The sequence below is a fragment of the Anabas testudineus genome, chromosome 19 (assembly GCF_900324465.2).
Source record: "Anabas testudineus chromosome 19, fAnaTes1.2, whole genome shotgun sequence".
Lineage (NCBI taxonomy): Eukaryota > Metazoa > Chordata > Actinopteri > Anabantiformes > Anabantidae > Anabas > Anabas testudineus.
Window position 1 is genome coordinate 4,074,237 of NC_046628.1, and position 25,280 is coordinate 4,099,516.

Sequence of the window (25,280 nt, forward strand, 5' to 3'; positions counted from 1 at the left end):
TTTATTCTGTTGTATGGCCCCCAATAAACAACACATTTCACACTGTACACTTCATCAGTGGACAGGGTTTGAAGAGCACTATTGAGACTTTTCTCCAGTGTACACGTGTGCCCAAGGGCAGTGAGGGAGGCTGCCAGGTTACGAGTTTGCTCATCTGCATTAAAATTTCAATTGTCAGTTGTACTGAGATATGAAAATCTATTTTTAGGTTTGAGTTCTCTGTCTGACCCTGTCTGAAAAAAAACAAAAAAAACAAAACAAAAAAAACAACCCAACACTTTTTCTTTTCTTAAACTTTGCTTTGCTCTTCAGTTTATTTTCTTATGTCTGCCATCTATTGGATTTTGCACGTATGCAGAATGCAAAGTGGGGCATTTCTGTCCGAGTGCACAAAATACAGGGGGCATAAAATGCTAATATACACACAATGTGATTCATCAAGCATGAAAGGGATTTGCGGTGGCTGTTATTGTGTCCGTATTGCGTCTGGATTGAATTTCCTCTCGCATCTTGCATGACGGACACCAATGAAACATGCAAAACCATAATTAAAATACAGCTGCCTCCACCTTGTTTGCAACTTATGTCAATCACGCGGTGCTAATGCAGTTTAGTACTTGCTGTTAGGGATATAAGTGTGTTATTTGAATTTGCTATTACTGATATGTTTGTTTGATGGAAGTGGAATCAAGAAGTAAAGGTAACCATGATAATATTTATAGTAAATTTGCAGGAAATGTGTCAAGACACAAGTGACTGATTAAGAAACATTCTGACTCTTTTTGGTCTTGAATTTCTGTCCACATGACCACTTTACCTCTAAAACTCTAAAATGATATGTTACTTATTTAACTCTGTTCTGACTCCTTTAGTTCTTGACTCTTTAGCAGTTTGTAGTGTGCATTCCCATCTAACTGCTAACTTGTTAACTGTTTACAGGAGTCAGGGATAAGCTGCGTGGCAGTGCTTTGTGAAAAGATATTTATTATAGCTGCTTTGACCTATGACGTGTTTTACTTCTAATTGTGTTTTAGCATTTTTTTAAGTAAAAAAAGTTCAGTACTCTACTACAATGTTGGCTTTTTGACATTTGCGTTCCTTTGCTTGTTATAGATGCAGGGTTTGTGTTTGCGATCTAATATAAAATATAGTTGTAGAGTATCAAATATTTTGGTCAACTGTCGGACTTCCAGTCAACACACCAGAGATCTACACAAACAATGGAAGAATGCTGCATATTTACTGCAAATACCTAATGTGTCCATGTAAGAAAACCAACTTCTGCTTCTACTTTACTACCAAACTGTTTCATGCTAGGAAGGTTCTGTCTCCTACTCAGTAGGAAGAACACTTTAACTGAAGGCAAGTTACATATAGCAGCCTCAGAGATAACTGCCCTGTGACCCCTTTAGTGCTCAGACACCCCATTCTGCTGAGAGGCAAGAGGATAGGGGCCAGGGACAAGCTTTGAGGAACCTCAGCGTGCAGTGTGAGTCTACAGGGAACCACAGAAGACCTGCTTCTCTTTGTACTAAACTGTAGTACATACAGTACAGACAATGTTTCTGTCCTGTTTTCTGAATGTTGTGCATTTGGTTCATTGTTTCCTTTCTGTTTTGTGGAAGTTTCCACACTGACCTTTTCCGACTCAGCAATTTTCTTTAATGAGGACAGCTTTTGATTTTATTACGGTACAGACAATAGCAAATTATACAGTGTTTGAATACATTTCCATTGCAAAACAAAATAAAAAAAAGCTTTCCTTTGCTAAAGTAGGACAACACCTAATTGTACACATTGTTGACTTTGTCTCTGAAACAGTATCTGCTAATGTTGTGTTGTTAATATGTGTTTTTAGTGGGTCGTTTATACATTTTCATGTTTGCTTATTATACACACAGTTTTCTGTACTCGAGTTTGGACCTGATCTATTATTCTTTGTGGAATTTAAAACATCTAGGAATATAACAGACTGGTAAAATCTGCTAGCAATTGCCCAGCACAGTGTGATTGTTTAGGCAACAGTGAAATGTGTCAATAACACAGTGTTCCCTCTGCCTTAAGTGCAGTGTTCCCGTTTTGTTTGTATGTTGTTAACACTCCACTTACAGAGTTCAGTTCTGTCTAATTCAACACCACCTGCCAATGACATATTACCTTGCTTATTCCTGTTTCAACACTCTGGACAGCAAGCAGGAATGAGTTTGTTAGTTTTATGCAGTATGATATATCAATATATATCACAGCTTGCAATGCATTAACAAGAAAAGTGATAGAAACTCTGTCCAGTTAAGAACGTGTCAAGAATGACTGTAAAGTCAGTAAAGTAAACTTTACAAAGTTTCCAAGGTTTTTCAGGTCATGTCTGTGGCAGCTACGAGTTAGTTGTACTAAAATAATTTTCATTCAATTCTATTGTATAATAGAAAATATAGCACATTCATGGACAACAGGGAAATATGCAGTTTAGTGATAGCGAAGGAAGTTGCTTAAATAAACCAATTTAGAAACAACATATTGTAAAATGATTTCCCCTCTGTCTGTCCAAGTGCGCAATGCTCTGAATGAGTACCTTAAACTTTACTGAACCAAGAAGCCCCTCGACTTAGCTCTGATGAAGCTTGATTGTATGAGTAGCTTATAGAGGTGACCCATGCAGCTCATTATTTTTAATTAGCCCCACCTTCTCAGTCCTTTACTGGGGACTTTTGCTGATACTACAGTGTTCCAACAACAGTTTACCCTCACAAAAACTTCCAGTGCCACTACTTTCAAGCTACTTTTAGTTTTGAGTGTCTGAGCTTTTTGTTTCCTGTTTAATGATCCCACTCTCCATACTGACTGATCTTTTTAATTGCATCCCTTTGGACTCACCAAACTTTCTGTGCATCCTCCAGTGTGTGACATCATCTTGTGCCGCCTTCCAGATGCAGCCATTATTACCCAGCTGATGTTCCTTCTGGTCACAGACTCCCTCCAGCCTGCATCTATTATTCAATACTCCTGTTCAATAACGTATCGGAACTACCACAGTGCACCACACTTTAGCCTGGTGTGTCTTAGAATTACATTTGAGTTGGATGATTCTGCAGCACGCGATTTATTATCAGTGCCAGTGTTAAGGACTATTGCAGAAAGAAATCTGGTGTTTGCTAGTGGGATAAAAAGTAAAAGCTTAAGGTTCGTCTTGGTGGATCAGCATTAACTTTCACAAAAGAGACAGTGGTTTGCTTACTATCAGTCCAGGTATTAAAGGGGAACTCTGATTTAATGTACTAGATACAAAGAATTGGCCAAAAAATACAATTGCTATTTAAGAAATGTGAATGATAATATATGACTTCCATATGCATAATATATAGAATCAATGAAAATAAGTTGATTGAAAACTGAATAAGTGGGCTTTAAGAAAGTATTTCTTAAAAACACTAAGGCCTATTGATATTATGATTGTTGTGGATTCACACTTACATTCTTCTGCAGGAAGTGTGTTTGACCCTTAACCATACTGTCCTCCTCCCAGCTTCCCTCCAGTGTGCACACTTATCACAAAATAACTCCTTCTCTGCTACCACTCGCATTGTAATTGGATATTTGATGCTGAGATATGAGATTCTCTGTGTTTTCTGATCCACTACATTCAGCATGTGTTTTTATGGCTTTTATCTGATCTTCTCTTTGTAACTCTACAATGCTGTGGCTCCTTTATACCAGCAGAAAAGAGGAAAGTTAAAAACAAGGGCTGTGCTCACTTGGATTCACTTTTATGGTGGCGGCTGTGGGGCCCACTGACCCAGCTGCATTGTGGGTCAGCGAGATGAATGAGCAAGTGGGGACTAATGCGATAAAAGACGGACAGGTCGTTTGTCCTCACTGCCTGTGTGCACACTTTTCTGCACATTCACAGATGAAAAGCACCGTTTTCCTTTTTCGCTCACACACACACACACACACACACACACACACACACACACACACACACACACACACACACACACACACACACACACTCGGATGACAAACTGTCCATTGTGTCTAACATTATTAACCAGGCTGGATGCAGGGTGCTGACTGTGGATGCAGTAGCAATCTATAACAAATGTAGGCGTGTGTTTATGTGTACGCATGCAGCCCACAATACTGTGTCACAGTGTGTGTGCATTTGTGTGTTCATTGAAGTCAGTATCAGCCTAATGTGTGTTTAGTCTCATCATTGATTGGTGTCACATAGCTCAAGCTGGTGTTTAGCCTAACCACATTAGAAATGCCCACTTCGACCTTGCGGTCAATAAAATTCATGCGCTACACATCAATATGTCCTCACACTAGACGTGTAAAGCTGGATGCTTCATCCTCCTCTTTGTCATCCTCCCAGTCTCTCAACATATATATTTTTTTGCCTCTTATGGTATATTTATCCCACTGCCCTTACTAACTGTTGAAATATCTTCGAACAGGCCTCACAGATCAATGGTTAACAGGGTCAGAGCAGCCACAGGTGGGCTTTCCTTCTTCTGGGATTCTTCTGTGCCTCATTTTTCTTATCAAAAATAGTGAATTGGACTGGAAGAGATAAGCTTGCATCACTTTGTCAGATGAAAAGAACACTGGAGAAAGACTAGAGAATTATTTTCTCATTGTTTTAACTGCATTTTCTTGTTTTCTGCCACTGTTGTATTCCTTAACTTCTGTCCACATGGTTCGAGCGAGCGTCCATGTTGGTGATCCTGCTGAACTGTGTGACACTGGGCATGTTTCATCCCTGTGAAGACATTGACTGCAATTCTGAGAGGTGCAGGATCCTGCAGGTAAGACCATTATTGGCTTGAATGTTGATGGAGTAAATGTAAATTCATCCACTTATACAACTTGCTCATCATTATTTCAAGCAAGTGTAAAGCTGACAGCCTGTTGTTCAGGAAGTAAAGCAGGTTGTCCACAAATCACAAAGCTGGTGGTCTGACCCCCAACTCCTGTGACCCCGAAGTGTCATTGGACAAGACATAAACAAATCTTCAAAATGGCTAAATGTAAAAACTTAGTAAGAGCTTAGTAATGTTATGTTTCCAGTATGAACTGTGTAATTAAAAACTATTTGGATAGCAATATAAGTAAATACACACAAATAGCTTTTGTTACAAATTTTGCTGAATCTGAAGTAACTCGAGTAATGTTGCTGTCGAGTGTGTAATTTTTACTCTAAGTATGCTAGTAGTTAATAGCAGTTACATGCAGCATTTCAGCAATGAAGCAGTTAATACAATACATGACAGCATAATATGGAGCAAAAAAACATTGCCTTGGTTACCTGGAGTTCACCATGCCTCTCTCGCTTGACTGGAAGTGTTGATTTACCTGTTGATTGAGGTGTCCTGTTGACAGAAACAACACTGGCATTCACTGATTCCTCTTGATTTATATTTAATACGACTAGCACAACCCGCTGAAAGGCCTTCCAGCGGGATGAGCAAGACGGAAGCAACACAAACATGCATTGCTGAGACAACGCTGACACACACACTCACACACACACACACACACACAGATGGGACACTAGTAGATAAGGACAACAAATGCAGAGTAATGGCTGGAAAACATCAGACATTAGTGCGAGGCAAAAATCACTGTTTGCATGGCAGATAATGAGATGGTACAATCATTACTCAAACCTAGCAGAACACACGACAGAGAGCAGGACCACTGACACACCGAGATAAATTATAAATGTTGCTGAAAACAATGCATTTGATAGAGTCTCAGAGAGCTGCTGAACCCATATTTCCCAGCAAATCTGGCCTTTGCAGCTCCCTCCATTTGCATTATCTGCGATGGAAAATAAACAACAACACTGTGTGGAGGCGTTTCCATTAATTTAAGGACCTCCTTTCACCCAGCAAACACTAATGGAAGAGCACTGTTGTACTTGTAGAAACAAAAGTTTTTTTTTTCTGCATTGGATGAGAGAATCAGGAGGAGTAAGGTGCAGTAGGATAGATCTGTGTTATCTGCCACTGTTCATCATGTGCAGTGAAGGGATAATGTGCTTGCAAAGTGGTTCCAAATAGAGTGAATCACGACAAAGTCCTCTTATTTTCTTGTCCACTGACTCAGTAAAAGTGAGCGGTTTCATTCTGAAATGAGATATTTATCGTTTGACAAACATAAAGTAGAGCCATGCTCCTTGGTTTTTCTTTCTGGTGTTTCTGATGTTATTAAATTCAGTGGGTAAGATATTTACTGCTTAGAAGAATTTTTAGGAAGTAATCATACTTTCAGTTTCCCTTAAATTGAAGTAGAGAAAAGGAAAACTGTACCAAAAAATGAGGGAAACAAGGTATAAGGGTATAAGAAGAAAGGAAATCATAGAAATGAAATGAAAGAAGGTGGCAGAAGAGGGGAATAAATGAGAAGAAATGAATAAAAAAGGAAATATGAGAAAAGAAAGAGCAGGAGGGGAGAGTGTGGAAAGGAAAAAGGGACTGAAATTAAGCAGATGAAAGGACAGGTAAGGAAACAAAGAGAAATGAAAAGAGAAAAGGGAAGAAGCAAAAAAAAGGAAAAGGAAGCGAGAAGAGTGAGAGAGATGAGGAGCAAAAGTGCTGAAACAAAAATGAGAGAGGCAGTGGACAGGGGAGGAAATTAAGCACGAGGGGAGGAAAGAAAAGGAAAGGAGTTGAATTAAAAGAGAATTGAGTGAATAGCATGGCTAGTGATTAAAAAAGGAAGCATGAAGAGCAGAGGAGTTTGAATCTGCTGTTGCTAGGGCAGCCTGCACCCATCGACTCCTTCCATCGCTCTGCTCAAGGATGCGGGATTTGATTTCATTTAGCCGCTCTCCGCAGAGGAATATACAGCCGAGAGGTTAAATGCATTCTTAATAATTCCTCTCTTCCTCCATTTCAATCTCATTATTGCTCGCCACTTCGATATGTTAAAAGATCATAAAGGCACATGACCCACATGCTGATCCGTCTCACACTGTCTAGAGAAAACCGACTCTCCAGTTTTGTCACACGTACTGTCACACATTGTTGACGTGCTGTTGCCTCAGTCCCTCTTTGCTTCTCAACCTTTCCACTTCTTAGCCAGAGCTTGGTTAGACTTTAAAACTTCCTCAAGTAAAATAGTTTCCCCAGTACATGATTGGCTTTGATAGCCATGTACTGTATAGTTGTAAGAGAAAACTGAGGCCATGTGGTGAGAATAGTATTCTGTGTGCAGCACACCCAGAGCTTCATCTAAAACAGAAATAGGATGTTTTTTCTTGTGAGAGAACACATAAACAAATACGTTATATGTATTGACAGATGTGCTTGGGGCTTATTTAACAGTGACTCTGCAGACAAAGTCATGTTGTTGACATGTTGACAAAATTATTAGCCCCTTCTATGAAATCAAACAAAACCCTCATCATTTCCATTGAAATGACCATAATCAGAAGTGTTTATAGTTTAATCACTTCTGAAAGAACAAAGACAAAATCTCCACTTAGTTTTACTGATGAGCTGAAATGAAACAAGAAAAAACAAAAATGACAAAGCTAAAATTACCCTCTGTCAATAAATAGTCCGTTGTGTAACCTTTGTGACTCACAACTGACAGCAACCTCTTATAGTCGTTCCTGACAAGTCGCTATGCCCATGCTCCAGTTTTTTAAAATGGGCATTAACCATGAGAGAGCCACTCCAGGTGGTGTCCTTCAAAATATTTTGGGCCAACTTAGGTGATCCAGAAGTGACAGTCCCACTGCAATATGCTGCCACCGCCATGTTTCACTATGCAAAAGGTTCAAGATCTTTCCCTGTTTTGCCAAACAAAAGCAACATATATGTGCCCAAACAGGATCGGACTGCCAAAACTCATCCCCGTGTTTCAGATGTTCACAGGCAAACTTCAGTCAGGCTTTGATGTACTGCTGTGTGAACAATGTTTTTCTTGAACAATCACCTTAAAGCCAAGATACAGAGCTTTAACAACAGTCTACTGTGCAACATCAAGTCCAGAAGAGGACAGCTCAGCAACAATCCTCAGTTGACATCTCTGATTATTTTCCTCTCCAAAGTTTTTGAAATCTTGCACATTTGATGACGCCCAGGTTTGTTTCAGTTTCCTTGTGATTTGCAATGATGCAACATACAACTGTTTTAGGGACTGTTAAAAGGCTTGGAAATGGCGGTATAGCCTTCTCCCTTAAGATTAGCATTCATTATGTTGGGAGGAGGAAATGACTTCATACCAACAATGAAAAAAAAATCACATGGCAGCTAATAAAGTCTGAGGTTAGTAAAAGACTTGTCCCAAAGCCACTCTTCTCTGTCTTGACTGTTTGCTTCAGGTCATAAAAAAGCTACTGTGTGATATTTATGTCAATATGTCAAACTCTAAATAATAGAAATCAAGATCATACTGTTGTTTTCTGTGGTATTTTCCTGTTCTACTACTTCATCTCAGTTGATAAACAAACCTGGACAGACTAATTATGACATTACTCTTGCTACAGTGTAGCATCTTTAATGTTAAGGACTGTCTCTTTTTAGCCTGAAGGAGAGATTTCAATGAAATACATTCTGCTCTAAGTTCTACAGTGCACGCCTAACCTTCCATCGTCTCCCCCACAGCTACAGTACTAAACCACGTCAGTGGTAAGCCAATTAAATCATTGCCAATACAATGAGAGCACCGGGCTACTGAAAGATACACAGAGAGAAGAAGAACAACAGAGGGAGAGGAACCGGCAGGTTGAAGCAGTCGTAGATTTAGATTCCTGGCTGAGAGGGAGTGTCAGCCATTTTTTTGTAGAACCATGTGCTGTGGCTACATGGAACTACTGAAGGAGCTTTTAGGCTGAAGTTTCAGGACCCACGTCAGCCTGTGGCTGGGAGACGAAGAAACGTCAGATCTTGTGTCTGCATGTGAGCATTTGTGTTCCATTACCCTGGCTGCTATGAATGGCCATGATTGAGCTGAAAAGTCTCTCTCACAATATTATCTCCCCGCACATGTGAGGAGTGGATCTCAACTGAATGGCAGATTACAGTTAGTCTGCCCTATTGTCCTCACCACATGAGGAATACACCACATTTATCGGCACGCATGGCTGTCTGCCTGGCTGTCTGCCTGCCTGTCTGAGTGCATGTGCGTGCACGTGTGCATGTGATGGAAGGGTGTGACCTCTGTGATAATAGCATTCAGACTTGTGACAGGTAAAATTAGCATACATAGTGACTGAGATTTATTTTTGAAAGAGAGTGTGTGGATGTTGTTGAATGTTTTCACAGGACTGCCGGCTAAAATTCAGGTGTGAACCTTAAACTGGACTTTCTTATTTGCAGTTCATCCTCTTACCTGTAATACACGCAGAGTTTCTCATCATGGATTATAGTGGAGGCACCTCTAGTCAAAATATAGTCAAATACAAATACACTACTTTTAACTTGAGGATATACCTACCCAAAGCTAATTACCTGGATCACTCAATGAGAAGCTGGAAGGTACCAGTTTACTTTATGATCTGATCAACTCAGCTGATCTGAAGATAAGGTGCATCAGGATCGCTTTGATTTAACTCTATAAGAGACATTTGGTTGGGTGGCCACGTCAAACATAGGTTTGGCTGTAATTATTTAGAACAGAGAGACTTTTGAGTTTTTAAGTGAGGAAACCACTTTGTAGTGACAGTCAAGTGACTTGCACTCTGCCACAATGCTCCAGCTGATTGCTGATTATTTACCCACAAACACATGGTGGCATTTGAATCATGAGCAGGAATGTTTCTGATCTGCAGATTGTGATTGTTCATCAAGAGCTGCGGCATTTCATGCTCGGGCACCATACTGTATCTAATAACTGCTTTGACACTTGAGAATTTGTGAGTGAGCCACGTCAAGTCATTAGGGAGCGCTTTAAGTGCACTCAGCATTAGTGATTAAGTGCACTTAGAACATAAAGGCTCTGTTCAGGAGGTGATGAGAGGGCGTGTAATGTTGGCACTCGCCTGACGCATTGATAACACGCAGCACAGCTTGCTGTGCTTGATGTCTGTGTGTGAGTGCGTGTGGCTGTTGGACACATGTGTTTACACTTGTTCTCAGGCAATGTGAGAAGTAACATGAGCGATCAAACACACACACACACACAGTCATGTCTCAGTATACTTGTGAGGACATAATTGACCCTTACCCTAACCATAAAACCTAGCGTAAACCCCCAAAACACTGTTTGGAGTTTTAAAAAATAGATAAAATGTCCTCACAACAGTGGTATTGATGATATAAATAGATTAATAAAGAAATGCGCACATACACACACACACACACATACACACTTAGAGCTGCTGAACAGTGCATTGTCCCTGTTCAGGCTGAGAGGTGGACACACATGGAGAGAGACAGAGGAGAACAAAGCTGTCAGAGTGTTTCAGGTATGGCCGTACAGTGTAATCATGTGTGAGATATGGGCACACACGTGATACACACATACAGAAAAACATTCAAAAGTTATTATGAGCAAGCACATAAACAATGACACCTAAGCTACCATGTACACACAAATGTACCATTGCCTACGCACTCTCACACCACTGTGAGAGACATAATCACAGTAATAGGGGAGTGATACGACTTCCCTGGGAGAGAAGGACAGTAGCGGGAAAAAAAGATAAGAGGAAGATAAAGATGAGAGGGATGGAATTCGAAGGAGTGGGAGGAGGAGGAATGCCAGTAGCGCGCATACAGCAGGAATCCAGGAATCCTGCCAGGAGACAAGAGTGGGAAAGCAGATAAGGATGGCAGACTGCAAAAGACAAGATCCCACTTCTCTCATTCTGCACTGTCATAAAAAGTTTATTCATAGAGACAAACATTTAACAAACTTGAAGCTGTCTAAAACGAAAAAGTAACGATGCCTGTGTAGCCAAGTGTCGGCCTGTTAGGCTACAGAATAAGACAGATTCAACACTGGACAAGCATTATTTGCATTAGTGTGGTACTTTCTGCAAACATAGAATACAAAGTTCACACTAAGAGTTCAGACATTACAAATGAAATAGTGGAAACAGTGCGATCACTAATAGGCTGAAGCCTTCCTTCATTGTCAGTGAGCACAACACATGGAAGAAGTGAATGTGTTGAATGTTGAATGAAAGTTGTCCTCTTTGAACTGCTGTTATGATGAAGCAATTAAAAGGCTTGTTTGCCATAGAAAATTTCATAACAACTGATTTTGTAATCTCATTCACTACTTCATTTTTGTCTCAACAGTAATCTGTGTGCTCATTTCTCAGTGTTTCAAAAAGCTTTAAATTGGATCGACTCACCACGAGTTCTCCGCTGTCATTTACTGGCCTATTTCACACTTTTATGACAGTTGGGCTGAATCAACACCAATTTTGTAAGACTTGTCTGAACTGGGATTAAGCTCGATGATATGACATAATTAACTTTTTAGTTTTGTTTTCACATTATGTGAAAGACTAATTATTCTTTGGAGATATTTCCAAAAGTTGCAGAAGAATTTCCATGGGAGTTCAAATATTCAGTCCTTTTGTAAGTCTCTTCACAGGGAGACAACGCAGTGGAGGGTAGAAATTAGGGAGTGTGTGAGCAGTGAGCCGTTCAGCACAGGTCACTGGTGTTTGTTCCCTCGGAGGCAGACGCGCGCATGCGTGCGTGTGTTAGGCTTCTCTGCTCTCCACATGGACGTATAGCCATTGAACCATGGTGACAAGATACACACACACACACACACACACACACACACACACACACACACACACACACACACACACACACACACATTTCCATTTTAAATAGCTTGAGAGTGCAGCTCTTAGCTTGTGATTCATGTAGTTCCAGAGCTCTTCTTATGTGTTTGGATATCCAATGTGATCTATGTTTCATGTTTCATGCTCGGTCCATGAGTGATACAACTGTCAGGGAATCAATATCTTGATTACAGAGCTGGTACTGTATGTGCTGCCATGCCCGTATGCTCCGGTGGGAATGCCTCAGGCCAACATGTCCTGTTGACTTTGATGAATTGGAAATTCCAGCTGTGTGTAGACTGTGTGTGTGTGTGTGTGTGTGTGAGTGCGTGTACTTGCAGCAAGAGCAGTAGGAATGATTGAGCTAGTTGCCATAAACTCAATGTCAATTTATAGAAAGTCCCTGAAGGATCTGTCCTAAGCTATATATGTTAATAATAATGTATAGCCATTACTGTATGTATTAGTGTGTGTTTGTGTGTGTGTGTGTGTGTGTGCAGGCATTTAAGGATATATTGTGTGATCACTGAATGTGCATCTGAGAGTCTAAACAACAGTAAAGCTACAGCGTTGTTTGCTATCACTCTTCGTCTTAAGGGGCCTTCATATGTTCTGGGCCTCTGCAGGCATGCAGACCTTAGCTAATGTAAAATAGATGAGTAATTACTCCCCAGCAGAGACAGAAGAAATGGCTCCTTCGTTAAACAAAAGAGAACAGAGGCAGATGGATGGTGTATCACAGGAGAAAGCAACGCAGTCATTTCGAGCTCAGCATGGCGTTAAACATCTCTGCTCTTCTCTGTTTCACACAAGGCTTGTTCTGTCTCAGTTGTGCATCTGTCAAGAGTTGGACTTTATTTTTCCAACAGATTGTTGATCTACTCTGTTATCTGTCACGCGTGGTGTAATGTTGCAATGTACATGGCATCTCTTGAAGACATGATTACTAACAAGGCCAGAGTGCTTCTCCATATTCTATTAAGGCTTTTATATTGAATAGTTTCAAATGAATACAGAAAGCGCTGACACATGCTTTACAGTTAATTTCATCTGCATAGTCATTGCATGTAGTAAAAGCCAAAGAGAAATCATCCATTCCTCATCCTTCAGCTATACTTGTGCATTCTTTAATGGAGCTGGAAGGCCGAAGCCTCAGCTAAAATTAGAACAGAAAGGACTGTTTGTGGTACTATAAATAAGAATCAAGTGTCGTTTCAATCATATCAGTCAATGGAACATTTGTGATTGGAAAGTTATATATTATAAATCCTTCTAAATAAATAAAACTTAAAATAATTTCATTTTTCGTTTGATTCACTGTTGCAGTACCATACTCTATTTGGCATCCACCGTCCATATTTGTGGAAACTTGGGAGGGATCTCATCCTTGCTGCTGTAATCGTGACTCCAGGTTGATTAGAATGCCAATTTTTTTTTTTACAAAACTTGTAAGAATAGCATCAAGGTGGGCGTATGTGTGTAATGTGTCGTCCAACCACATCTAATAGCAATAGTGTTTAAACGTGTTCAGAATGGTCACACGCTAAGGTGGTTTGAAAAGTCTGCCATGATAGAGACATGATGATTGGTCAGATAGAAGACAACTATGCACACTTTCAGGGAATCATTGGAGTTGCATGCACCATTGTTGTATATACGAAAGCTGACTGAAGTCATTGAAGAGTAAAATAAGAAACCTTGGGAGAGAAGTTTAAACCCTGCCTTACCTTATCTGCACATTATATGCACACAAAGTCATTACTGGGATTTACATTTGCATTTAATCATTTGGCTGACGCTTTTTTTCCACAGCAGTTGTCTTACAAGTCGCTTAACAGCTGTGTCTAAGACAGTTTTCTAAATACTGTGAGTGAGGCTGGTGACTTGGAATCAAGCTATATTTTTCAAACTTACCAATAGCAATGCCTAGAGAGCCCCTCAGTGCAAAGGGAGCAGACAGACCAGAAGTGATGAGGAATATCTCTACACTGCTGTGAGGCTGTTCAGTGAGTCTGGGTCACAGTTTGAATATTTATATATATCAGTTGACTAGTACCATGTAGGATAAACTTAACTGAGTTAAGTTCACCTTTTTTAACTTGGTTAACTGATGACAGCACCTCTAACAACAAGAAATATTAGATAATGGTCATGATTCCATTTTCCTGGTTGGTCTTGTGTCAGTCTTGGTTTCACAACTGTGAAACATACTCTGTAGCTGTAAATGTTATTTCCATATATTCAAATTTAACCCACTGTACTGGTGTTGCGTGTGTTTACATCAAGGTTTTATACTTAAAATAATTACACCATTACTGTACAGTGTAAAACATCCATATCACAGTATAAGTTGTCGTGTGTTTTGTTGGCCTGCAAAGAAAATTTGGTTCCAATAGTCACACAGTTGAGATTATATTTAGATCAAAACTTCACTTTTCTTCTGGAAGAGTATGCACCACTGAACAATCAGCTCTAAGGCTCTTCTGCCCCTATGGAGTAAATGAGCACAGTGTAAAACATCTGGGGTGTTGTATGGTCAGTATTAGAGAGTTCAACCAGGGCAGCTGCTTGTTTAAGAAACCTGCTGTCTGATGGTTTGTATGCTTGCCCCTGGAGAAAGCAGTGCAGCTAAGTAAAATGGTTGGGGGTTTCTAAGAAGACCACATGAATGCTCTCCAAAGATGGGACGGGCGAGAGTGTCGTCGAACACACACTCTCTTACACATGCACACATGCAGTCTCATGTGAACCTCAACATTTTACTTACAGTGAACTTTAGAGCAGCGAGAGGCTAGCCTCTGCCTAAGCTAACAGGATTTGATGTATTTATACATTTCTCTGTTCATGTTTGGATGACTCATCTATCAGTGGGTGTATGTGCCTTGATCTCCTTCCAGAATTTCTTCTTTTTATTTTTTGACTTTTCCCTTCTCATCTCCAGTTTCTTCTGATCTGCCTTTTAAAATTTATGTATTGATTTTCATATTTGAAGAATTAGGGGTATTTTCTCTTTAATTCCAGTCCAACTTCAGTCCTCACTCTTGCCCTTGTTTTCTTCTTTAGTGCAGTCTGATAATAATTTGGAGAGCCAAAGCTCAGTCAGACAGCCAGCGAGACAGTAATGAGGGCAGGAATACTGATTAGTGCAATGAGCAGCTTGTTCCAGGTTATTGCATTATATACTCTGGATGGGAAGCCATTTGTCCCTTGAGTCTCTGTCAAGCTAGCAAGGTGACGAAAAAACACGATTAAAGCAGAGGACCCGTGTGGTCGGCAAGCATCTGATTTGCTGAAGTGTTCTTAAACGAGATATGTTGGAGTTGGAAGGAGACTGTTCTCATTTCTTCTGTCTTTCCCCATCCACAAGAAGGCTGACCTCCCTACAGCAGAGCAAAGAGAAAGAGGACTGCTCTGCATGAATGAATAGAGTATCACATTAATGGCAAACGTTTTCAGTGGGCTATTTTTAAACATCACATGAGTGAGCCCCACTAAGAAATCAGCATGTCTTCTACATTATGGTCTATGTGCTATCTGCTGTCTATGTTAGCTAACTGGATGACTCCCACTGAGTTTGATGACCCTCTTACTGCTCTTCTGTTGCCACCAGCAAGACACAGTTTGTACTAAGTATAATGATTACCCTGGACATGTTGCCTGTCTATCGCAGCTATGACACACAGAGATTTGCACACCTTTAAACAATTAAAATTTTTAATTTGAGTTATCTAACTGCATATATTTGGATGCTGGGAGGAAGGTGATGTACCTGGAGAAAACCCAGGCAGACACTGGGAGAATATACAAACTTCACACACCCGGCACCCGGCTAACCCGTGGATTCGCTGTGAGCTGTCTGCTTTATATGTTTGATAGCTGGTTTCTGTGGGTGACATTTGCATGTTGAAATTTAAAACATACATTTTTCACAGGAAAAATTGCAATAACTTTAATAATACTCTGACTTTTTATTATACATCATCATCAAGTTTTGTGGTGTGAAGAAGGACAGGGACACTGACTAGATCCCAGAATTTGCTCAGGGCTGCACCACTTAACATGTTAACAGTTCCTCTAATTTACTCACTTGTATCTTCTGTCTGTTTCTCTCTGCAGGACTTTGATGACTTCATCTTTGCATTCTTTGCCATTGAGATGGTAATCAAGATGGTGGCTCTGGGAATTTTTGGCAAGAAGTGTTACCTCGGAGACACGTGGAACCGCTTGGACTTCTTCATAGTATTGGCTGGGTGAGTTACACACAAAAACCACACACAAATACACAGGTGCCCAAGCATAACAGTGCATAAACACTGGGAGCCTGCGCAATAAGCAGCACACACACACATGAAACAAATTTGAGCAACGATCAATCAAGACTTGATCGTACAGGGACAGATTTGTGAACAAGAGCAGACCTGTGAATGTAAATGGAACTGTGCCTCAGATTTCAGCAAGCTGCAGGGGTTTTTCTTTACTTGCTGCCCCGAGAGAAGATCAAACATTGGTTTTGAAGGACGAACCAGCTTTACTAAGTAGCGTCGTGCTACTTCTTTGTGCGTTCTGCTGGGTTAGTCATTAAATGAAGTCGCTCTGAATGTCTTGTAAAAGATGTTTAGCTAGAAATTGGTGGCAAGCACCCTGTTAAGTCCTTAAGTTCCCAGAATGTGTCAAACAGCTGGAGAGAGTGACTTTAAGGTGAGTGATTGCATTTTTTTCCCACTCAAAACGTGTTTGGCACTTCACAATCTGTCCCTGTGCACTTTATACTATGCACATACACGCATACACACTTTGATTAAATTTGATTAAACATGTTACAGAACATAGCCTGCTGGTTTTGGTCTGACATTTTCAACACACTACATTCCCCTGCTGCTTTTTAATGCCATCCGTCTGCCATGGCTTCTGTTGTCCATCAGTGGGAACAGGGCACATTTCCTTCTCTATGTGACTGTGCGTGTGTGTCGATGTCCTTCAGCAGCAGCCGTCAGATATATTTTACCCACATTAATGCAATAACACACCTGTAGAGCATAGCTGATGGGTTTGCTGTGAGCAGCACATGTTCCCTGCAGCCAAAGTCGCCTTCTGTCTCGTCTGTATGGGCAACCCTTAGCGTCTTCCTCAGCCATCATTGAGCAAAATCATTTACTCCTCTTCTCCTTCGCTCCACCTGCATCTGAGTGGAAATATCCTCCAATCATGGATAGTAAAACTGCTTCCCTGTTGGCCATCATCAGAGAGCAGCCGATCCCGTGCCAGAGCAACAGAAGGAACTAGATGGGAGATACCTCAGTGTCTAATATTCAGGCACTAATCCACTAAGTGAGACCAATAAAAAGAGCTTGAAATTAGCAACAGGGAATGAAAACGTGTAGTGTTTATTGAAAAAGACAATTTATACTATTCCAGTAACGCAACTCTCTTTTTCTTTTGGAGTGTGTTCCCCTGGCAATAGTGTCTTTGTGCAATAAAACCTCTGCAATGTTTGGAAAACCCGCCTCAAATTCTCAGCCCGTTAGTGGATTGATGGGTAGAGACACACTCTGCCCTTGCTGCTCTGATTACTGGGGTGTTTTAAACACTCTACATGGCATAGGATAGAAACTTAATTAAGTTATCTTTTAACTTTTGTTAGTTGTGAGTTTCATTTTGGCTCAGATGTTTGAATTTGACATCTTCAAGCACTTTGAGGCTACACTCGTTTGGTGTGTGCCTTTACCTTGACTGCAGGTTGTTCTAGTTTGTTAGTTCATGGGGTTTAGAGGAGAAGCTAAATTGTCTAATAACATCATTGCACTGATATTTCATTCAGTAGGTTAACTTTATATCCACAGACATTAATAGAATGGTCTTACTTTTCACTTTTATAGTTTTCTAGTGTCTCAGCTGTTGTTTTACATCTTATTTAATGCAGTGGATTTTAGATTAACTCAGTTTACGCTGGTTTTCTCCAACAACCAGTAACTCAGTTGACAGAGACAGAATATTACTGGATGTAAGATGCTTCTTATAAACGATGGTGCAACAGTTTAAACACTCAGTCATCTTTTACAAGAGATATTTTGGGAGGTGTAAAAGCCTGTTTGACTTACCAGGAGTTTCTGATTCCACAGATACATGAAAAAATGAAGAAATACCCTAAAATGGGTCTGGGCTCTTTTTGGGTTAATTCATATTTTTTATCACCTTTCATAGATGAACACTTGACATGCATGTCATCATTAATTGATGATTAAAGTGTAGTAAATGTGTTTGTATAGTTTATGGGAAAAGAGTAAAATGTTGAATAACTCAGTTTTACTATTTCTTTTGATTCTATGTCGTGCAACTATTTATAATTAAATGGTCCCTCACTTTAGAAAACATATTCAGATAATATGTTTCTATACGCTGCACATCCCTGTATTGCAAGTTGCCGACCCGAGTCTAGACAAATGCTATCATTTAAAACCCTTTGTCTAGTATTTACAGAGATGTAACTGAAACATTTTTTCTGATATACAGCAGAAGATGTATAGTATTATGTTATGCTCACCATGTGAAGTACTCCTTTTATTTCATCTCACATGTAGACTGAGATAGCTTAGCTTAGCTCCTACGTGACTTCAGAGTGTTGTATTCATAGAACAGGCAATTACTATTTAGACCAACAGGCCATTTTGGTGGTACCGTTTGAATGTACTGTTACATGCAACAGGGATGTTTTTCAAAACTAGTCAGAGACTGTTATCGTTGTCCAGCACAACCACAAAATTAGTCTGTATGTTCCTCTACTCTGACTACATGTGCTGTTTGCATTCAGGTGTGTGGGTGGTAATGCGAACATGTTCGGGAGTATATCTCAGTTTTTCATGGGTTACATTTTGTTGCCATTTCTGAACAAACAAACAAAAAAAATCTCATCTGCACGGAAAGTGCCCATCCATGTGGAGACAATGGTAACCTAGGTAACGACTGGTTGTCGAGCATTTGATATATCCTGGCAACAGTTGTTAAGTCTGTGGAGGAAGGCTCTGATGAACTGTTTGTTTCTTTCCGAGACGATAATTACAGCTAAGCTGCTATTTCAGCAGGTCTGCACACTCTCCTCCTAATCACCTCTCTGTCAGGAGGGAATGATAGAGGGATGGTTATACGAAACAGGTGGAGAAGGAGGGAGAGATGTGCAGGGAGTTTTTGGATAGAATGCTGGAAGCACGATGGATGTGTGGTGCATTCACATGATAAAGAGAAAATGAATTGATACGAGTTTCATAGTTGTAAATACAAATGTTTTGATGATAAAAACTTACACTTGAATATTCATCACTTATCTATCACATAAGTAATATGCTCTTCGGCAGTTTGCTCTGTGTGTGAGGTGTGAAGAAGCTGGTGAGCAGCACCCAGTGTGAGAAGAAAAGTCATGTCAGGCAGTTTGATAGATTCAGATCAGGCTCAAGATGTCCACAGTCATAGCATTTAGCTCAAAGTGCAGACCAGCAGTGGTCCTAGGATTACTGTAGACCACCAGTTATGCTCAGTTTTATTTGTGCTTAGGAGTCAATGTCCTAATTCATAAAACACATCATATCACAAATTCTAAAGAGAAAAGAACTGTGAAAAATAGTGATACAGAAATACAAATGTATTTGTAACCTAGTTCCTGTTAGCACATACTGTTAACTCAAACAAGATGGTTTAGTAAGGCAAGTCATTCTATTCATATCAGGAAAAATACCTGATTGTACCTAGGTAAGTCAACCATAAATAAACAATTTATTTCTCAGCCCTAGATTGAATGACCTGTTAAGAGTGTTCACCTATTTATGTATTTATTTACTGACTGGTGCAGTGGAGCCCAATCAATAGCTGAGAAAGCTTAAATAGCAGAGTGTAGCAGCAATAGCAGACAGGGTATCCTCTCCATAGTACATTGATCTGACTTTACTCTCTCTTTCTGGCTGGAGTCCTCCTGGAGAGAGGCAGCAATGATAACTGACGAGGGAACGGGAGAAAGGGCGATAGATTGACAGAGGAAGGCAGACAGAGGAAAGAGACGCTGAGACAGCTGGGTCGATTGCTTCATTGGACTCTCTCAATATTTAATCTGGTTTGATGTTTGAGGGCAGATACCAATGATGAAAATACTCATTTTGGTTTTTGCCGCCAGTTTGGATAAATGACATTTTGCTGTCACCTGTATATTTCATAGGCAATGAAAAACAATGGTCAAATACAGACAGGTGCCAAATTAAAGGAAAGACCAACAGAAAGTGTATTGTAAGTTGTTTGGGCCAGCATGTGCTGCCACAACACATTCAGTGCTGCTTGGCATTGATTCTGTAAGTTTTTGGAACTCTACTGGAGGGATGAAACACCGTTCTTACAAAAGATGATGGTGAGCGGTGTCCCATAGGTGCTTGATAGTGACACGGAGCAAAGACTGTAGCACGTGATTCACATCATTTTCATACTGGTCCAATATGTAGGCATTTTATGGTAGTTTATTTATAAATCAATTCTAATATAAAAAATATAAAAATATAATATAACCCGTATATTCCCAACTTTGAACCGTTTTCTAAAGCTAAGAGTTGCAGTACGCCCCTATAGCCTTTTGTCTTTTCAGTGCCAAAGGAGCTAAAGCTTTGAATCTTTCTCAAAGTGTGTAGTAATAAATTTTGGTGGAGATTAGATTAGTGTGGCACTAAGTGACGGCTATATGCTGTATTCATCATCCTGACCATGACCCCAATCATTTAAGTTAATAAGATGAAGGTATCACTATTCACTTTAATTATGATACATTGATATTTAAAATGCAAGCTTAGCACTTTCTGCAGGCTTCAAATAGTCAACTCTTCCTCTTCTATTTCAAACCTGGGATTGAGTCACATTAAGGAGGCGACAGACAGGCAAAAGAATCTATTCTTGAGTGACATCTCTTGGGATCAAAGTGTTTAAAGAGGCTGGGAGAGACAAAGGGTGGAAGAGAAAGAATGTTAGAAAATATGTTTTCATTCTGAGAGTGAGGTGAGTATATTGATAGATCTCGGTGAGACGGCTGTAAATCAGGAGGTTATTTAGGTAATCTACTAATGGAAGGGTCAGCAGTTCAAACTCTGCATCTTCCAGTCCATGTGTTGAAGTGTCCTTGGACAAAACAGTGAGCCTCGAGTGTGCTTTATATCGATGAAAAAAAAAAAGCCTGCCAAATGACTAGATGTAAATATAATATTATGTATAGGTATTAACTACTTATCTATGCAAATTGCGACACGTTATAGCATTAGTTTGAATACAACAACAAAGGTATACAGTACACCTGTGGAAGTGAACTTCAGGTGCACAACATTTGTATTGATGGCACAGTTGGAAAGATTGACATTAGACTAATGTTGGAAGAGTGAGAAAAAAACAGTTTTTTATCAAATAGGATAAGCAGTTAGAATAATGAATAGATGGATGGATAGCTGCACATAACATTTTGACTATGGTAGTGGTAATATATGCCCTGAGTCCAGCTGCCTTGCTGTTAATAAACATTCATTTCTATTTTATTATTTCATTCTTGGGAAAAAGCTTATAAGCATACATTATTCTTATTATTAAAATGTGAAACTACTCTCCAGTTGAGCATCAGTGCCAAACAGAAAAAAATTGCAATGGTGAGAAAGTGTGGACAAGTGATGTTGCAATAGAGAGATGAAAGAGAGGACATACAAGGATACAGCATCCAAGAACAATGCTGACCATTAAACAAGCTGTCCACTGATCAAGAGTCCAACAGTGGGTTTCTACGCCTCCCCCCTTCTCCTCCCTCCCTGTCTTTTCCTCTTGAGCTTGCACTGTACAGCACCATGGCTGGAGTGCTTTATTTTCTTGTCCCGAGTTCTCCTCCATTAGCTAGATTATCTCCCCACTACAAGCGGGTCAACAGATCGGCCATAGATAATCAGTCAGGGAGGGGCGTGGGAGTGACTGGGGGAGAGATCTAAAAGGTTAGCCAGAAATCTTAGCAGAATGTTGCATGAAAACCTGCAACTGTTTTAGCATCTAAATCACAATGAAGTATTGAAGAATAGCATCCTGCAGCCTTTATTGATTCACTCTCTGTTCCTGAATTAAATCAGTCATCGTTGGGAAACCCCCTCAGTGCAAAGAAAGTAAATACCCCTAGAGTGAAATACAAAGACCAGAGCAGGCATTCATTCAGTGATACATACACTTATCATGGACATAGGACTGTATGATGCTATATCATCTCATAAAAGAAAACATACATACATACAGCAACATAATATTTAGTTGAATGTCCTTCACCTTTAGCAGGAGCCATCAGCAAACCTCTGACAGCTTCTAAATGGATATTTGACCTGTCTTCTTAGCAGAATTTGTAGGCTTAAATCAAGTATTTAGGTTTTCTGCCATAGAGCTTATCCTGCTCTGTCACTGCTGCTGGCTTCTCACAGTACCATCAGCCTCAACTCTAGCATAACTAGTGAAAAAGTCCACAAATCATGGGATTTTGTTGTTTAAATGCTTTCAGCACCCTTGTATGGATCTAGTTAGATTCGTTTTTGATTGAGAGTAAATCAAACTGCAACTGTGCCTTTCAGTCTTAGTGAAAATTAAGCATTTGCTTGTAACTTTAGTATTGTGATCCAAGTATGAATCAAAGTTAGAATTTTTGCAATTTACAGACAGCTTTGTATGTGTTGAGGCTCAGAGTTGGAACCTGTAATTTACAGGATTAGCTAGGGCAGTTTTAAGAAAGAAAAGGACACTGACCAACCAAAAGATGTGCTACAATTACAGGTTTTCCAGGTTCTGCTGAAGCTAATCAAATAATAGCACATATGAATTGTGATCTTCAGGGGTGTGTGTCTTTTGTACACCTTTTTAAAATTTGAAACTTCCATGTTTGTCATGGACATAGAGAGCATTTGACACTACTGAATGCAACTGATTTCCACATGTATGGAAGCACTCCACAACACCTGCAAACACACTTTGATGTGTGAAATTGGTGTAGTTCCCCTTTAAATCACATTTTGCCCTGAGATATGAATTAAAAGTTATTGTATTTTGATTGATTGCAAGTGGCCAAGGTATCAGTAGGATACCAAGCAGTTCTGCAGATAACAGAAAGCAAGTCCCCTGGGCATTAGCACATTCACAAGAAAATTGGTTTGGTAAGTTTAATTATATTTGACCTGGGAACAGTGGGTTTCATATGAAGTAAACACACAGTCATATTTCCTAAGTATTTCTGTTAACATATAGTAGTTTACAACAATTACAAAAGAATGAGTTCCTTGAGCGAATGAGGCGTATGTCACATAACCTGGCCATACACTATAATATTAAATAGGTGTTATTGTTGTCTCTTGTTTTTATTTCTTTTTCAAGGTGCCCTACACTGCTGTTGAAACATTTGGAACAGGCATGTAGTTTTACTAAATTATGGGGGCTATTGTGTCTGTGGTGACAACAAAAATGATGTTAGTCAAGGAAGCTAATAGCATATTTTGGCAGTACTTTGATTCTTTAAGGGCTAATTGTGACTAATTTCTCTTTATCACCTTCTTTTGTAAATCACCAATCATCCTGTCAGTGTGTGTGTCTGTCACCTCTTGCTCATAATATCGCATTTTTGAAATACTTTGTATATAACAGCAGGGTGGAAGTACAAGGTGTACTACCCCTTCAAGCAAATTCTACTGCATTGCACATGTTAACCTACCAAAACTATTTTCCATGAGAAATGCACTGAATACTTATCCTTTTCAAGTCCTGTTAGCTTTCTTCATGAAGGCAAAAAAAAAAAGAAGGAAAACTCCTTCACCAAACTTGATGGTTGCTAGATAAAGAGAGATACTTGGTAATCATCCATGACTGTGAAGAAGAACTTGGTTAACATTTGAGTTAGATAAGCAGCAGTGGGTTGATGGCAAAAAAGTGTTGCTGAAAGAGTTTCAGTCTGATTCAACATGAGAACACTCCATCTGTCTGTTCTCTGTGGTGTTTCCTCTCTCCACTGCTGTCTAATGATACCACATGCATTTACTTTAATATTACCAGAATCACATTATTCGCTGTTGTCCATGCAGTGACCTAAATGTCAAATATTAGTTGAATGTGTGTTGTCACATAATATACTTTATACACAAACACACACACTCACACCACATTCAAATCCACCCCCTAAACACTGAGCTGTCCATCACTTATAACTCATTTGCTGAGGAACATCTAGTGTGACAGCATGCCTGTCAGTTAAGTGGAGGTGAATAGAAAGCAAACAATATGTGACTAAAAGAATATAAGAGGAGAGGACATATAACTGGCGATTCTTAATACGTAGGAAATGACAGAAAAGAATATAATTGACAATGCTACCATGCTACAATAATGCTATAGGCATTACAATCCAATAGCAAAGTAATTATCTAACGTAGTAATAACAGCAGGGTCGCACAGGTGAAACAGTCTTTTGACTGTGAATCAATCAACTGGTGTCACTACTGAAGATAAATTGCCTCAGCTCTGATATAATATTAACTAGTACCTGAATGTGATACATGAAAGTGAGTCAATATTTCATGAATCAATGCATTCACTCCTTTTATGATTAGATAGCCATATCTTTGAGCAAGATATTCAATTTTAAAGTTTGTTTTAGGACAGTCAGTTATCTAACCAAATGTGTTTATATTGTATAGTTGAACTCAGTGATGTATGGCTCACGTTGCATGTGTTAGCAACAAAGTCAGAGAGGCCACACTGAGGTGGTTTGGACATGTTCAGAGGAGAGATAGTGAGTATATTGGTATAAGGATGTTGGAGATGGAGCTGCCAGGCAGGAGGACAAGAGGACGGCCAAAGAGGAGATATATGGATGTTATAACAGAGGACATGAGGTTGGCTAGTGTTAGGGTAGAAGATGTTCATGATAGAGTGAGGTGGAAAAGGATGATTCGCTGTGGCGACCCCTGATGGGAAAAGCCGAAAGAAAAGAAGAAGTTGAACTCAGTGATGTCTCTATTTAGGGCGCAGATAGATGGGAAATATTAGTGGTTCAAGCACTTGTGAAATGCCCATATTTAGTTGTGTAGTAGTTGAGGTTCAAAACAAGTTTTTGAAAGCAGTGTTCCTGGTCTATCATGATACTGATGACATACATTATGGTATCATCAGCATAGAAATGTGCATTACAGTGCTGAGTTGGAAAATACAAACATTATTTATGTATGTCAAAATTGAGTCAAGGCAACTGCGCTTCTTTCTAGTTTGGTTGAAACATTTCACTACTCATCCAAGTAGTTTCTTTAGTTTGAGGAAAGTTGGTAAGAGACCTCAAATTCCCACTACAAAACAAACAAAAAATGAAACCATAGGGCAGAAGACAACCCCACCACTGAAGCCAATAAGAAGCGAAACAGTCATTCAAAGACAGAGCTTAATGCCTGTGAATAAACTAAGCAGGCCTTTGACAAGATGTGGTCCAATGTAGGAGGATGGCCCAGCA

At 39.7% G+C, this 25,280-nt stretch overlaps 1 protein-coding gene across 3 annotated transcripts in view; it reads left to right on the top strand.

Moving 5' to 3' along the window:
* The window catches only part of cacna1g (calcium channel, voltage-dependent, T type, alpha 1G subunit), a 207,029-nt gene that overhangs the window by 74,323 nt on the left and 107,426 nt on the right, over window positions 1–25,280 (top strand). For all 3 annotated transcript variants that reach the window (XM_026351608.1, XM_026351609.1, XM_026351607.1), the window contains 2 exons: window positions 4,697–4,808; window positions 15,878–16,011. In XM_026351608.1, the coding sequence (XP_026207393.1) occupies window positions 4,697–4,808; window positions 15,878–16,011 (246 nt within the window). The remainder of the gene's footprint in view (window positions 1–4,696; window positions 4,809–15,877; window positions 16,012–25,280) is intronic.